The sequence below is a fragment of the Salmo salar genome, chromosome ssa10 (genome assembly GCF_905237065.1).
Source record: "Salmo salar chromosome ssa10, Ssal_v3.1, whole genome shotgun sequence".
NCBI lineage: Eukaryota > Metazoa > Chordata > Actinopteri > Salmoniformes > Salmonidae > Salmo > Salmo salar.
Genome location: NC_059451.1, coordinates 57,331,163 through 57,347,923, shown reverse-complemented (window position 1 = coordinate 57,347,923; position 16,761 = coordinate 57,331,163). Strand labels below are relative to the sequence as shown.

The following is a 16,761-nucleotide window of genomic DNA, read 5'->3' as shown; positions in this document are numbered from 1 at the left end:
GGAGAGAACAGGGGAGAAGGGGAACAGGGGAGAACAGGGGGAGAAGGGGAACAGGGGAGAACAGGGGGAGAAGGGAATGGGAGAGAACAGGGGAGAAGGGGAACGGGAGAGAACAGGGGGAGAAGGGGAATGGGAGAGAACAGGGGAGAAGGGAATGGGAGAGAACAGGGGGGAGAAGGGGAATGGGAGAGAACAGGGGAGAAGGGGAACGGGAGAGAACAGGGGGAGAAGGGAAACGGGAGAGAACAGGGGAGAAGGGAATGGGAGAGAACAGGGGGAGAAGGGGAAATGGGGAGAGAACAGGGGAGAAGGGGAACGGGAGAGAACAGGGGAGAAGGGAAATGGGAGAGAACAGGGGAGAAGGGAACGGGAGAGAACAGGGGGAGAAGGAATGGGAGAGAACAGGGGAGAAGGGGAATGAGAGAACAGGGGAGAAGGGGAATGGGAGAGAACAGGGAGAACAGGGGGAGAGAAGGGGAATGGGGAGAGAACAGGGGAGAAGGGGAATGGGAGAGAACAGGGGAGAAGGGGAATGGGAGAGAACAGGGGGAGAAGGGGAACTGGGAGAGAACAGGGGAGAAGGGAACGGGAGAGAACAGGGGAGAAGGGGAATGAGAGAACAGGGGGAGAAGGGGAACGGGAGAGAACAGGGGAGAAGGGGAATGGGAGAGAACAGGGGGAGAAGGGGAATGGGAGAGAACAGGGGGAGAAGGGGAATGGGAGAGAACAGGGGAGAAGGGGAACGAGAGAACAGGGGGAGAAGGGGGAGAACAGGGGAGAGAACAGGGGAGAAGGGGAAATGGGAGAGAACAGGGGGAGAAGGGGAATGGGAGAACAGGGGGAGAAGGGGAATGGGAGAGAACAGGGAAGGAGAACAGGGAGAGAACAGGGGGAGAAGGGGAATGGGAGAGAACAGGGGGAGAAGGGGAATGGGAGAGAACAGGGGAGAAGGGGAATGGGAGAGAACAGGGGAGAAGGGGAATGGGAGAGAACAGGGGGAGAAGGGGAACGGGAGAGAACAGGGGGAGAAGGGGAACGGGAGAGAACAGGGGAGAAGGGGAACGGGAGAGAACAGGGGAGAAAGGGGAGAAGGAGAGAACAGGGGGAGAAGGGGAATGGGGGAGAACAGGGGGAGAAGGGGAACGGGAGAGAACAGGGGAGAAGGGGAATGGGAGAGAACAGGGGAGAAGGGGAACGGGAGAGAACAGGGGGAGAAGGGGAAATGGGAGAGAACAGGGGAGAAGGGGAACAGGGAGAGAACAGGGGAGAAGGGGAAAGGAGAGAGAACAGGGGAGAAGGGGAACGGGAGAGAACAGGGGGGAGAAGGGGAACGGGAGAGAACAGGGGAGAAGGGGAAAACAGGGGAGAAGGGGAAGGGAGAGAACAGGGGAGAAGGGAACGGGAGAGAACAGGGGAGAAGGGGAACGGGAGAGAACAGGGGAGAAGGGGAATGGGAGAGAACAGGGGAGAAGGGGAATGGGAGAGAACAGGGGAGAAGGGGAACGGGAGAGAACAGGGGAGAAGGGGAATGGGAGAGAACAGGGGAGAAGGGGAACAGGAGAGAACAGGGGGAGAAGGGGAACAGGGGGAGAAGGGGAACGGGAGAGAACAGGGGAGAAGGGGAATGGGAGAGAACAGGGGAGAAGGGGAATGGGAGAGAACAGGGGGAGAAGGGGAAACGGGAGAGAACAGGGGGGAGAAGGGGAATGGGAGAGAACAGGGGGAGAAGGGGAACGAGGAGAGAACAGGGGAGAAGGGGAATGGAGAGAACAGGGGAGAACAGGGGAGAAGGGGAACGGGGAGAGAACAGGGGAGAAGGGGAAACGGGAGAGAACAGGGGAGAAGGGGAATGGGAGAGAACAGGGGAGAAGGGGGAACGGGAGAGAACAGGGGAGAAGGGGAATGGGAGAGAACAGGGGAGAAGGGGAACGGGAGAGAACAGGGGAGAAGGGGAACGGGAGAACAGGGGAGAAGGGGAAGGAGAACAGGGGAGAACAGGGGGAGAAGGGGAATGGGAGAGAACAGGGGAGAAGGGGAAAGGAGAACAGGGGAGAAGGGGAACAGGAGAGAACAGGGGGAGAAGGGGAACGGGAGAGAACAGGGGAGAAGGGGAACGGGAGAGAACAGGGGAGAAGGGAGAACGGGGAGAGAACAGGGGAGAACAGGGGAGAAGGGGAACAGGGGAGAAGGAAGGGGAGAACAGGGGAGAAGGGGAACGGAGAGAACAGGGGGAGAAGGGGAAAGGGAGAGAACAGGGGAGAAGGGGAACGGGAGAGAACAGGGGGAGAAGGGGAATGGGAGAGAAACAGGGGAGAAGGGGAAGGGAAGAACAGGGGGGAGAAGGGGAATGGGAGAGAACAGGGGAGAAGGGGAACGGGAGAGAACAGGGGAGAAGGGGAATGGGAGAGAACAGGGGAGAAGGGAACAGAGAAACAGGGAGAAGGGGAATAGGAGAGAACAGGGGAGAAGGGGAATGGGAGAGAACAGGGCAGGGAGAAGGGGAAGGGAGAGAACAGGGGAGAAGGGAGAGAACAGGGGAGAAGGGAAGGGAGAGAACAGGGGGAGAAGGGGAATGGGAGAGAACAGGGGAGAAGGGGAACAGGAGAGAACAGGGGGAGAAGGAAAGGGAGAGAACAGGGGGAGAAGGAGGGAGAGAACAGGGGAAGGAGAGGAACAGGGGAGAAGGGGAACGGGAGAGAACAGGGGAGAAGGGGAAAGGAGAGAACAGGGGAGAAGGGACAGGAGAAGGGAAACAGGGGGAGAAGGGGAATGAGAAGGGGAACAGGGGGAGAAGGGGAATGGGAGAGAACAGGGGGAGAAGGGGAATGGGAGAGAACAGGGGGAGAAGGGGAATGGGAGAGAACAGGGGAGAAGGGGAATGGAGAGAACAGGGGGAGGACAGGGGAGAAGGGAATGGGAGAGAACAGGGGAGAAGGGGAATGGGAGAGAACAGGGGAGAAGGTGGGAAGAACAGGGGAGAAGGGGAAGGAGAACAGGGGAGAAGGGGAATGGGAGAGAACAGGGGAGAAGGGGAATGGGAGAGAACAGGGGGAGAAGGGGAATGGGAGAGAACAGGGGAGAAGGGGAACAGGGGGAGAAGGGGAATGGGAGAGAACAGGGGAGAAGGGAATGGGAGAGAACAGGGGAGAAGGGGAATGGGAGAGAACAGGGGGAGAAGGGGAATGGGAGAGAACAGGGGGAGAAGGGGAATGGGAGAGAACAGGGGAGAAGGGGAACGGGAGAGAACAGGGGAGAAGGAAGGGAGAGAACAGGGGAGAAGGGGAACAGGGAGAGAACAGGGGAGAAGGGAACGGGAGAGAACAGGGGGAGAAGGGGAATGGGAGAGAACAGGGGAGAAGGGGAACGGGAGAGAACAGGGGAGAAGGGGAACGGGAGAGAACAGGGGAGAAGGGAACAGGGGAGAAGGGGAATGGGAGAGAAACAGGGGAGAAGGGGAATGGGAGAGAACAGGGGGAGAAGGGGAACGGAGAGAACAGGGGAGAAGGGGAATGGGAGAGAACAGGGGGAGAAGGGGAACGGAGAACAGGGGAGAAGGGGAATGGGAGAGAACAGGGGAGAAGGGGAATGGGAGAGAACAGGGGAGAAGGGGAATGGGAGAGAACAGGGGGAGAAGGGGAACGGGAGAGAACAGGGGAGAAGGGGAACAGGAGAGAACAGGGGAGAAGGGGAACGGGAGAGAACAGGGGAGAAGGAACGGAGAGAACAGGGGGAGAAGGGGAGAACAGGGGAGAAGGGGAGAGAACAGGGAGAAAGGGAGAAGGGAGAGAACAGGGGAGAAGGGGAACGGGAATGGGGAGAACAGGGGGAGAAGGGGAACGGGAGAGAACAGGGGGAGAAGGGGAACGGGGAGAACAGGGGGAGAAGGGGAACGGAGAGAACAGGGGAGAAGGGGAACAGGGGAACAGGGGGAGAAGGGGGAATGGGAGAGAACAGGGGGAGAAGGGGAACGGAGAGAACAGGGGAGAAGGAGAGAGAACAGGGGAGAAGGGGAACAGGGAGAGAAACAGGGGAGAAGGGGAACGGAGAGAACAGGGGAGAAGGGGAACAGGGAGAGAACAGGGGGAGAAGGGGAATGGGAGAGAACAGGAGAAGGGGAATGGGAGAGAACAGGGGAGAAGGGAATGGGAGAGAACAGGGGGAGAAGGGGAATGGGAGAGAACAGGGGAGAAAGGGGAACGAGAGAGAACAGGGGGAGAAGGGGAAGGGAGAGAACAGGGGAGAAGGGAATGGAGAGAACAGGGGGAGAAGGGAATGGAGAGAACAGGGGAGAAGGAACGGAGAGAACAGGGGAGAAGGGGAATGGGAGAGAACAGGGGAGAAGGAACAGGAGAGAACAGGAGAAGGGAACGGGAGAGAACAGGGGAGAAGGAATGGGAGAGAACAGGGGAGAATGAGGAGAGAACAGGGGAGAAGGGGAATGGGAGAGAACAGGGGAGAAGGGGAACAGGGGAGAAGGGAAGGGAGAGAACAGGGGAGAAGGGGAAGGGAGAGAACAGGGGAGAAGGGGAAATGGGAGAGAACAGGGGAGAAGGGGAATGGGAGAGAACAGGGGAGAAGGGGAATAGGGAGAGAACAGGGGAGAAGGGAACGAGAGAACAGGGGGAGAAGGGGAATGGGAGAGAACAGGGGAGAAGGGGAACGGGAGAGAACAGGGGGAGAAGGGGAATGGGAGAGAACAGGGGGAGAAGGGGAACGGGAGAGAACAGGGGAGAAGGGGAATGGGAGAGAACAGGGGAGAAGGGGAACGGGAGAGAACAGGGGAGAAGGGGAACGGGAGAGAACAGGGGAGAAGGGGAATGGGAGAGAACAGGGGAGAAGGGGAATGGGAGAGAACAGGGGAGAAGGGGAAGCGGGAGAGAGAACAGGGGAGAAGGGGAACGGGAGAGAACAGGGGAGAAGGGGAACAGGGAGAGAACAGGGGAGAAGGGAATGGAGAGAACAGGGGAGAAGGGGAACGGGAGAGAACAGGGGGAGAAGGGAAACGGAGAGAACAGGGGAGAAGGGAACGGGAGAGAACAGGGGGAGAAGGGGAACAGGGAGAGAACAGGGGAGAAGGGGAATGGGAGAGAACAGGGGGAGAAGGGAATGGGAGAGAACAGGGGAGAAGGGAGAGAAACAGGGGGGAGAAGGGGAACGGGAGAGAACAGGGGAGAAGGAACGGGGGAGAACAGGGGAAGGGGAAAGGGAGAGACAGGGGAGAAGGGAGAGAGAACAGGGGAGAAGGGAACGGGAGAACAGGAGAAGGAAGAGAGAACAGGGGAGAAGGGAAATGGGAGAGAACAGGGGAGAAGGGAATGGGAGAGAACAGGGGAGAAGGGAACGGAGAGAACAGGGGAGAAGGGGAATGGGAGAGAACAGGGGGAGAAGGGGAACGGGAGAGAACAGGGGGAAGACAGGGGAGAAGGCATGGGAGAGAACAGGGGAGAAGGGGAATGGGAGAGAACAGGGGAGAAGGGAATGGGAGAGAACAGGGGAGAAGGGGAACGGGGAGAGAACAGGGGGAGAAGGGAACAGGGAGAGAACAGGGGGAGAAGGGGAACGGGAGAGAACAGGGGGAGAAGGGAATGGGAGAGAACAGGGGAGAAGGGGAATGGGAGAGAACAGGGGGAGAAGGGGAACGGGAGAGAACAGGGGAGAAGGGGAACGGGAGAACAGGGGGAGAAGGGGAATGGGAGAGAACAGGGGAGAAGGGGAACGGAGAGAACAGGGGGGAGAAGGGGAATGGGAGAGAACAGGGGAGAAGGGAAATGGGAGAGAACAGGGGGAGAAGGGGAACGGGAGAGAACAGGGGAGAAGGGGAACGGGAGAGAACAGGGGAGAAGGGGAACAGGAGAGAACAGGGGAGAAGGGGAACAGGGGAGAGAACGGGGAGAACAGGGGAGAAGGGGAACGGGAGAGAACAGGGGAGAAGGGAACAGGGGAGAAGGGAATAGAGAACAGGGGGAGAAGGGGAACGGGAGAGAACAGGGGGAGAAGGGGAACAGGGAGAGAACAGGGGGAGAAGGGGAACGGGAGAGAACAGGGGGAGAAGGGGAATGGGAGAGAACAGGGGGAGAAGGGGAATGGGAGAGAACAGGGGGAGAAGGGGAACAGGGGAGAGAACAGGGGAGAAGGGGAATGGGAGAGAACAGGGGGAGAAGGGGAACAGGGAGAGAACAGGGGGAGAAGGGGAACGGGAGAGAACAGGGGAGAAGGGGAACAGGGAGAGAACAGGGGGAGAAGGGGAATGGGAGAGAACAGGGGAGAAGGGGAACGGGAGAGAACAGGGGGAGAAGGGGAACGGGAGAGAACAGGGGGAGAAGGGGAATGGGAGAGAACAGGGGGAGAAGGGGAACGGGGAGAGAACAGGGGGAGAAGGGGAACGGAGAGAAACAGGGGGAGAAGGGGAATGGGAGAGAACAGGGGGAGAAGGGGAACGGGAGAGAACAGGGGAGAAGGGGAACAGGGAGAGAACAGGGGGAGAAGGGGGAATGGGAGAGAACAGGGGGAGAAGGGGAACGGGAGAGAACAGGGGAGAAGGGAACGGGAGAGAACAGGGGAGAAGGGGAACGGGAGAGAACAGGGGGAGAAGGGGAACGGGAGAGAACAGGGGAGAAGGGGAAGGGAGAGAACAGGGGAGAAGGGGAACGGGAGAGAACAGGGGGAGAAGGGGAACAGGGAGAGAACAGGGGAGAAGGGGAATGGGAGAGAACAGGGGGAGAGAACAGGGGGAGAAGGGGAATGGGGGAGAACAGGGGGAGAAGGGGAATGGGAGAGAACAGGGGGAGAAGGGGAACAGGGAGAGAACAGGGGGAGAAGGGGAACAGGGAGAGAACAGGGGAGAAGGGGAACGGGAGAGAACAGGGGAGAAGGGGAACAGAGAGAACAGGGGGAGAAGGGGAATGGGAGAGAACAGGGGAGAAGGGAACGGGGAGAACAGGGGGAGAAGGGGAACGGGAGAGAACAGGGGGAGAAGGGGGAACGGGAGAGAACAGGGGAGAAGGGGAACAGGGAGAGAACAGGGGAGAAGGGGAACGGGAGAGAACAGGGGGAGAAGGGGAACGGGAGAGAACAGGGGAGAAGGGGAAAGGTGAGAACAGGGGAGAAGGAAATGGGAGAGAACAGGGGGAGAAGGGGAACGGAGAGAACAGGGGAGAAGGGGAATGGGAGAGAACAGGGGAGAAGGGGAAATGGGAGAGAACAGGGGGAGAAGGAGAACAGGGGGAGAAGGGGAACGGGAGAGAACAGGGGGAGAAGGGGAACGGGAGAGAACAGGGGGAGAAGGGGAACGGGAGAGAACAGGGGAGAAGGGGAACGGGAGAGAACAGGGGGAGAAGGGAACGGGAGAGAACAGGGGAGAACAGGGGGGAATGGGAGAGAACAGGGGGAGAAGGGGAACAAGGAGAGAACAGGGGGAGAAGGGAGAATGGGAAGAACAGGGGAGAAGGGGAACAGGGGAGAGAACAGGGGGAGAAGGGGAATGGGAGAGAACAGGGGAGAAGGGGAACGGAGAGAACAGGGGGAGAAGGGGAATGGGAGAGAACAGGGGGAGAAGGGGAACGGGAGAGAACAGGGGAGAAGGAACGGGAGAGAACAGGGGAGAAGGGGAACGGGGAGAACAGGGGGAGAAGGGGAACGAGGAGAGAACAGGGGAGAAGGGGAAATGGGAGAGAACAGGGGGAGAAGGGGAACGGGAGAGAACAGGGGAGAAGGGGAACAGGGGGAGAACAGGGGAGAAGGAAACGGGAGAGAACAGGGGGAGAAGGGGAACAGGGAGAGAACAGGGGGAGAAGGGGAACGGGAGAGAACAGGGGAGAAGGGGAATGGGAGAGAACAGGGGGAGAAGGGGAACGGGAGAGAACAGGGGAGAGAAGGGAACAAGGGGAGAGAACAGGGGAGAAGGGGAACGGGAGAGAACAGGGGGAGAAGGGGAACGGGAGAGAACAGGGGGAGAAGGGGAACGGGAGAGAACAGGGGGAGAAGGGGAATGGGAGAGAACAGGGGAGAAGGGGAATGGGAGAGAACAGGGGAGAAGGGGAACGGGAGAGAACAGGGGGAGAAGGGGAACGGGAGAGAACAGGGGGAGAAGGGGAACGGGAGAGAACAGGGGAGAAGGGGAATGGGAGAGAACAGGGGGAGAAGGGGGAGAAGGGGAATGGGGGAGAACAGGGGGAGAAGGGGAATGGGAGAGAACAGGGGGAGAAGGGGAATGGGAGAGAACAGGGGGAGAAGGGGAACGGGAGAGAACAGGGGGAGAAGGGGAACGGGAGAGAACAGGGGGAGAAGGGGAACGGGAGAGAACAGGGGAGAAGGGGAACGGGAGAGAACAGGGGAGAAGGGGAACGGGAGAGAACAGGGGGAGAAGGGGAACGGGAGAGAACAGGGGAGAAGGGGAACGGGAGAGAACAGGGGGAGAAGGGGAACGGGAGAGAACAGGGGAGAAGGGGAACGGGAGAGAACAGTGGGAGAAGGGGAATGGGAGAGAACAGGGGAGAAGGGGAATGGGAGAGAACAGGGGTAGAAGGGGAATTGGAGAGAACAGGGGTAGAAGGGGAATGGGAGAGGAACAGGGGGAGAAACAGGGGAGAAGGGGAACAGGGGGTGAAGGGGAATGGGAGAGAACAGGGGAGAAGGGGGAACGGAGAGAACAGGGGGAGAAGGGGAACGGGAGAGAACAGGGGGAGAAGGGGAACGGGAGAGAACAGGTGGAGAAGGGGAACGGGAGAGAACAGGGGGAGAAGGGGAACGGGAGAGAACAGGGGGAGAAGGGGAACGGGAGAGAACAGGGGAGAAGGGGAACGGGAGAGAACAGTGGGAGAAGGGGAATGGGAGAGAACAGGGGGAGAAGGGGAATGGGAGAGAACAGGGGTAGAAGGGGAATTGGAGAGAACAGGGGTAGAAGGGGAATGGGAGAGAACAGGGGGGAGAACAGGGGGAGAAGGGGAACAGGGGGTGAAGGGGAATGGGAGAGAACAGGGGGAGAAGGGGAATGGGAGAGAACAGGGGTAGAAGGGGAATTGGAGAGAACAGGGGTAGAAGGGGAATGGGAGAGAACAGGGGGCGAACAGGGGGAGAAGGGGAACAGGGGGTGAAGGGGAATGGGAGAGAACAGGGGGAGAAGGGGAATGGGAGAGAACAGGGGGTGAAGGGGAATGGGAGAGAACAGGGGGAGAAGGGGAATGGGAGAGAACAGGGGAGAAGGGGAATGGGAGAGAACAGGGGGAGAAGGGGAGAAGGGGAATGGGAGAGAACAGGGGGAGAACAGGGGGAGAGAACAGGGGGAGAAGGGGAATGGGAGAGAAGGGGAATGGGAGAGAACAGGGGGAGAAGGGGAATGGGGGAGAACAGGGGGAGAAGGGGAATGGGAGAGAAGGGGAATGGGAGAGAACAGGGGGAGAAGGGGAATGGGAGAGAACAGGGCCAGGCAGTGGTGGAGGCAGTGTGGAGAGGGCCAAATGGAGCTTTAAAGAGAGGAGCAGAGCAGAGGGACACCATTCTCTCTGAGAACAGAGGATGAACAATGTCTACAAGCACAAAGCACATGATGAAAGATCATTCATGAGCTCTTTTGATTCAAATACCTTTAAATAAAATACTGTACATTGATGTTAGTGCTTCTTCCCCCCTATGGGCCCAAATACAGTATGTGACTAGCATAAGAAATGGCCGTTAATGTTGCAGCTGAGCAGTTTCATTCTAAACCACAGAACACCATAATGACATTAACATTAGGAGGGAGGGAGAGAGAGAGTACTCACACACACACCGTACCATCGTACATAAACAACATATAGTTTTCATGACTTCTGCAGAATGACCAGATCACTAAACTGGTTTCTGTCAGGAAGCACTCCCACAATGCAAAGTGAGAGTTTGGAAAGACTCTCTGGCATCAGAGTTGAAAATGGACTGAGGAGAACATTGAGCATCAAAAAACATTATGAAAGAATTACGTGTGTGAGAGAGAGAGAGAGAAATAGGGAGGGAGAGAAATAGGGAGGGAGAGAAATAGGGAGGGAGACAAAGTGAGAGAGATAAATAGGGAGGGAGAGAAATAGGGAGGGAGAGAAATAGGGAGGGAGAGAAATAGTGAGGGAGAGAAATAGCGAGGGAGAGAAATAGCGAGAGAGAGAGAAATAGGGAGGGAGAGAAATAGGGAGGGAGACAAAGTGAGAGAGATAAATAGGGAGGGAGACAAATAGGGAGGGAGAGAAATAGTGAGGGAGAGAAATAGTGAGGGAGAGAAATAGTGAGGGAGAGAAATAGCGAGAGAGAGAAATAGCGAGAGAGAGAAATAGCGAGAGAGAGAAATAGCGAGAGAGAGAGAAATAGGGAGGGAGACAGAGGGAGAGCGAGAGAGAAAAAGAGACATCACTGGCTTCTATAGCCACAAAGTCATAATTATGGCTAAACCCTGCCTATTTCTACCATTTCTCTTGTTCGCATTTTATTTTAAACCTTAAACACACTGCTAATCTTATGCCTATCCCTAACCCTGAATTAAGACCAAAAAGTCATTTTCTTGTTTTGTTTTTTTAACAATACAGCCAATTTTGACTTTGTGGCTGTGGTAACTAGTGACACGCCTAACTTGGTGAGACAATCCAACATCCTGGAGATGGTGAGTGAATGACACAGTTAGCTGGTAGTTGACTATTTGACACATAGGAAAAGGTTTGGCTGCAGCCCTCTGACATGGAGAAGAAGATCGTGATCCTGATAATGCCTTGTGTTTTAGATGGGATCCATGGTATGACTACGGTATGCAGTTGCTCTGTACTTATAGTGAAGGAGACCTGAGATTGAGCCCTGGTTGGTCACACAGACAAGGACGACTGGCGGTGGGTAGGGAGTCGTTCATCAGTTTTACTAAAGTACTTGGTAAAACATTTTTTATTTTTTTATTTCACATCATTATTACATTCTGTCATAAAGAGCACATGTTCAACTTCATAAAAACTAGTTTTCCCATCTCAAGATGTCATAAAGAGCACATGTTGAACTTCATAACCACCTTCATCTCAAGATGTTAAATAAAAAAGTGACTATAGTAAGTGCCACGGCATTGACCGTAACAGGGTGGACGGTAACAGGGTGGACGGAAACAGGGTGGACGGAAACAGGGTGGACGGAAACAGGGTGGACCGTAACAGGGTGGACGGTAACAGGGTGGACGGTAACAGGGTGGACGGAAACAGGGTCGACGGAAACAGGGTTGAGGGAAACAGGGTGGACGGAAACAGGGTGGACGGAAACAGGGTGGACGGAAACAGGGTGGACGACCGTAACAGGGTGGACGACCGTAACAGGGTGGACGACCGTAACAGGGTGGACGACCGTAACAGGGTGGACGACCGTAACAGGGTGGACGACCGTAAAAGGGTGGACGACCGTAAAAGGGTGGACGACCGTAACAGGGTGGACGACCGTAACAGTGTGGACGACCGTAACAGGGTGGACGGAAACAGGGTGGACGGTAACAGGGTGGACGGTAACAGGGTGGTCGGTAACAGGGTGGACCGTAACAGGGTGGACGGTAACAGGGACGGCCATAACAGGGTGGACGGCCATAACAGGGTGGACGGTAACAGGGTGGACGGAAACAGGGTGGACGGAAACAGGGTGGCCCGTAACAGGGACGACCGTAACAGGGTGGACCGTAACAGGGTGGACGGTAACAGGGACGACCGTAACAGGGTGGACGGAAACAGGGTGGACGGAAACAGGGTGGACGGAAACAGGGTGGACGGAAACAGGGTGGACGGAAACAGGGACGACGGTAACAGGGTGGACGGTAACAGGGTGGACGGTAACAGGGTGGACGGTAACAGGGTGGACCGTAACAGGGTGGACGGAAACAGGGTGGACGGAAACAGGGTGGCCGGAAACAGGGTGGACGGAAACAGGGTGGACCGTAACAGGGTGGACGGTAACAGGGACGGCCGGTAACAGGGACGGCCGGTAACAGGGTGGACCGTAACAGGGTGGACGACCGTAACAGGGTGGACGACCGTAACAGGGTGGACGACCGTAACAGGGTGGACGACCGTAACAGGGTGGACGACCGTAACAGGGTGGACGACCGTAACAGGGTGGACGACCGTAACAGGGTGGACGACCGTAACAGGGTGGACGACCGTAGCAGGGTGGACGGAAACAGGGTGGACGGTAACAGGGTGGACGGTAACAGGGTAGACGGTAACAGGGTAGACGGTAACAGGGTAGACGGTAACAGGGTGGACGGTAACAGGGTGGACCATAACAGGGTGGACCGTAACAGGGTGGACCGTAACAGGGTGGACCGTAACAGGGTGGACGGTAACAGGGTGGACCGTAACAGGGTGGACGGTAACAGGGTGGACGGTAACAGGGTGGACGGTAACAGGGTGGACGGTAACAGGGTGGACGGTAACAGGGACGACCGTAACAGGGTGGACCGTAACAGGGTGGACGGAAACAGGGTGGACGGAAACAGGGTGGACCGTAACAGGGACGGCCGTAACAGGGTGGACGACCGTAACAGGGTGGACGACCGTAACAGGGTGGACGACCGTAACAGGGTGGACGACCGTAACAGGGTGGACGACCGTAACAGGGTGGACCGTAACAGGGTGGACGGAAACAGGGTGGACGGTAACAGGGTGGACGGAAACAGGGTGGACGGAAACAGGGTGGACGGTAACAGGGTGGACCGTAACAGGGTGGACCGTAACAGGGTGGACCGTAACAGGGTGGACCGTAACAGGGTGGACCGTAACAGGGACGACCGTAACAGGGACGACCGTAACAGGGTGGACGGAAACAGGGTGGACGGAAACAGGGACGACCGTAACAGGGTGGACGGTAACAGGGTGGACGGTAACAGGGTAGACGGTAACAGGGTGGACGGTAACAGGGTGGACGGTAACAGGGTGGACCGTAACAGGGTGGACCGTAACAGGGTGGACCATAACAGGGTGGACCGTAACAGGGTGGACGGTAACAGGGTGGACGGTAACAGGGACGACCGTAACAGGGTGGACCGTAACAGGGTGGACGGAAACAGGGTGGACGGAAACAGTGTGGACGGAAACAGGGTGGACGGAAACAGGGTGGACCGTAACAGGGACGGCCGTAACAGGGTGGACCGTAACAGGGTGGACGACCGTAACAGGGTGGACGACCGTAACAGGGTGGACGACCGTAACAGGGTGGACGACCGTAACAGGGTGGACGACCGTAACAGGGTGGACGACCGTAACAGGGTCGACGGAAACAGGGTGGACGGTAACAGGGTGGACGGTAACAGGGTGGTCGGCAACAGGGTGGACCGTAACAGGGTGGACGGTAACAGGGTGGTCGGTAACAGGGTGGACCGTAACAGGGTGGACGGTAACAGGGTGGACCGTAACAGGGTGGACGGTAACAGGGTGGACGGTAACAGGGTGGACGGTAACAGGGTGGACGGTAACAGGGACGACCGTAACAGGGTGGACCGTAACAGGGTGGACGGAAACAGGGTGGACGGAAACAGTGTGGACGGAAACAGGGTGGACGGAAACAGGGTGGACGGTAACAGGAATGGCCGTAACAGGGTGGACCGTAACAGGGTGGACGACCGTAACAGGGTGGACGACCGTAACAGGGTGGACGACCGTAACAGGGTGGACGACCGTAACAGGGTGGACGACCGTAACAGGGTGGACGACCGTAACAGGGTGGACGACCGTAACAGGGTGGACCGTAACAGGGTGGACGGAAACAGGGTGGACGGTAACAGGGTGGACGGTAACAGGGTGGACGATAACAGGGTGGACGGTAACAGGGTGGTCGGTAACAGGGTGGACCGTAACAGGGTGGACGGTAACAGGGTGGTCGGTAACAGGGTGGACCGTAACAGGGTGGACGGTAACAGGGACGGCCGTAACAGGGTGGACCGTAACAGGGTGGACGGTAACAGGGTGGACGGTAACAGGGTGGACGGTAACAGGGTGGATGGAAACAGGGTGGACCGTAACAGGGTGGACCGTAACAGGGTGGACCGTAACAGGGTGGACCGTAACAGGGTGGACCGTAACAGGGTGGACCGTAACAGGGTGGACCGTAACAGGATTGACAATTTCTTGTTAAATCAGCCCTAAATTCCCTTGTGATAGGGGGAATGGAAGCTTGTTGTGTGCAACAAGGAGGGGGGCCATTGAATGCAAGCTGCACTAAAACATTGAAATTGAATGAATCATTAATCGCATGAAATAAATGATAATGTTCAGAACTGACTTTGTCAAAGCAACAAAATAACTTAGTCTTTACAGGTATTTAGTGGGTTCAAATCTTCGTACATGGAGCACGGAAGGGCATGTCAAAATGCTGACTTTATGCACTTTAGCAAGTCTTTATTCATATAAAAAAGGTGACTTATTGAATTCTCCATGTGGTCTATATTAATAAATTACACTTCATTTAATAATATATCTACTGAAAATATCAAAAGGACCAAAAAGCACTATTTTCGTGGAACGACCCTATAATGACGATCACCGTAGTTTACTGTACTATGGACAGTAAAGTTCTGTCTTACCAAAGTACTCCTCAGCCGGAGGGTTAAGGTTAGTAGGTAGGGTGGTATGCAGTCTTACCAAAGTACTCCTCAGCTGGAGGGTTAAGGTTAGGGTTAGTAGGTAGGGTGGTATGCAGTCTTACCAAAGTTCTCCTCAGCCGGAGGGTTAAGGTTAGTAGGTAGGGTGGTATGCAGTCTTACCAAAGTACTCCTCAGCTGGAGGGTTAAGGTTAAGGTTAGTAGGTACGGTGGTATGCAGTCTTACCAAAGTACTCCTCAGCTGGAGGGTTAGGGTTAGGGTTAGTAGGTAGGGTGGTATGCAGTCTTACCAAAGTACTCCTCAGCCGGAGGGTTGTCCATGTCATAAAGCATCTTCTTGGTGAGACGCTCCAGTTCCTCCTCAGGCCTGGCACTGCCGGGAGTCTGCAACACAACACAGGTGCATAGTGGGTCAAACACACAGTTTACCACAGTCACTTTACCACTGTCATAACCACTGGGTGGACAAAACATTAAGAACACCTGCTCTTTCCATAGACTGACCAGGTGAATCCAGGTTAAAGCTATGATCCCTTATTGATGTCACTTGTTAAATCCACTTCAATCAGTGTAGATGAAGGGGAGGAGACAGGTCAAAGAAGGATTGATTTTTATGCTTTGAGACAATTGAGACATGGTTTGTGTACGTGTGCCATTCAGAAGGTGAATGGGCAAGACACAATATTGAAGTGTCTTTGTATTAGACGGTCTGTATGACTGTATGACTGACTGTCATACAGACAGTCAGTCATACAGTCATACAGACCGTCTAATACAGTCATACAGACCGTCTAATACAGTCATACAGACCGTATAATACAGTCATACAGACCGTATAACACAGTCATACAGACCGTATAACACAGTCATACAGACAGTCTAACATGGGGACAGCTGAAGAACCCTTTTGGAACCCTTAGACAGACACAGTGGAACAGCTGTGGTCAAACCACTGGTTTCTACATAATAGAACAGAGCTGAAATTCCAAGCTTATCTGGTCTTAACAGGTTTAAAACAAAAGAAAGGAAACATGAATCTGTGGGTTGAGCAGTAGGTGACAAGTATCCTCAAGGATGAAGGTTGTTAGGGCTAGCCCCCGATGGAGGTAGTTAGGACTAGGCCCCCGATGAAGGTTGTTAGGGCTAGGCCCCCGGTGAAGGTTGTTAGGGCTAGGCCCCCGGTGAAGGTTGTTAGGGCTAGGCCCCGGTGAAGGCTGTTAGGGCTAGGCCCTGGTGAAGGCTGTTAGGGCTAGGCCCTGGTGAAGGCTGTTAGGGCTAGGCCCTGATTAAGTTTGTTAGGGCTAGGCCCTGATGAAGTTTGTTAGGGCTAGGCCCTGATGAAGTTTGTTAGGGCTAGGCCCTGATGAAGATTGTTAGGGCTAGGCCCTGATGAAGATTGTTAGGACTAGGCCCTGATGAAGATTGCTAGGACTAGGCCCTGATGAAGATTGCTAGGACTAGGCCCTGATGAAGTTTGCTAGGACTAGGCCCTGATGAAGTTTGTTAGGGCTAGGCCCGGATTAAGATTGTTAGGACTAGGCCCGGATGAAGGTTGTTAGGACTAGGCCCTGATGAAGGCTGTTAGGACTAGGCCCTGATGAAGGCTGTTAGGACTAGGCCCTGATGAAGGCTGTTAGGACTAGGCCCTGATGGAGGCGTTAGGACTAGGCCCTGATGAAGGTGGTAGGACTAGGCCCTGATGAAGGCTGTTAGGACTAGGCCCTGATGAAGGCTGTTAGGACTAGGCCGTGATGAAGGTTGTTAGGAGTAGGCCCCTGATGAAGGTTGTTAGGACTAGGCCCCTGATGAAGGTTGTTAGGTCTAGGCCCTGATGAAGGCTGTTAGGACTAGGCCCTGATGAAGGCTGTTAGGACTAGGCCCTGATGAAGGCTGTTAGGACTAGGCCCTGATGAAGGCTGTTAGGACTAGGCCCTGATGAAGGCTGTTAGGACTAGGCCCTGATGAAGGCAGTTAGGACTAGGCCCTGATGGAGGCAGTTAGGACTAGGCCCTGATGAAGGTGGTAGGACTAGGCCCTGATGAAGGCTGTTAGGACTAGGCCCCTGATGAAGGTTGTGAGGACTAGGCCCCTGATGAAGGTTGTGAGGACTAGGCCCTGATGAAGGTTGTGAGGACTAGGCCCTGATGAAGGTTGTTAGGACTAGGCCCTGATGAAGGTTGTTAGGA

General features: G+C 55.9%; 1 protein-coding gene across 3 annotated transcripts in view; it reads right to left on the bottom strand.

The window, feature by feature from the left end:
* Positions 1-16,761, bottom strand: part of LOC106560617 (lipoma-preferred partner homolog) — a 591,662-nt gene that overhangs the window by 237,498 nt on the left and 337,403 nt on the right. For all 3 annotated transcript variants that reach the window (XM_045687984.1, XM_045687983.1, XM_045687985.1), the window contains one exon: positions 14,866-14,959. In XM_045687984.1, coding sequence (XP_045543940.1) covers positions 14,866-14,959 — 94 coding nt within the window. The remainder of the gene's footprint in view (positions 1-14,865; positions 14,960-16,761) is intronic.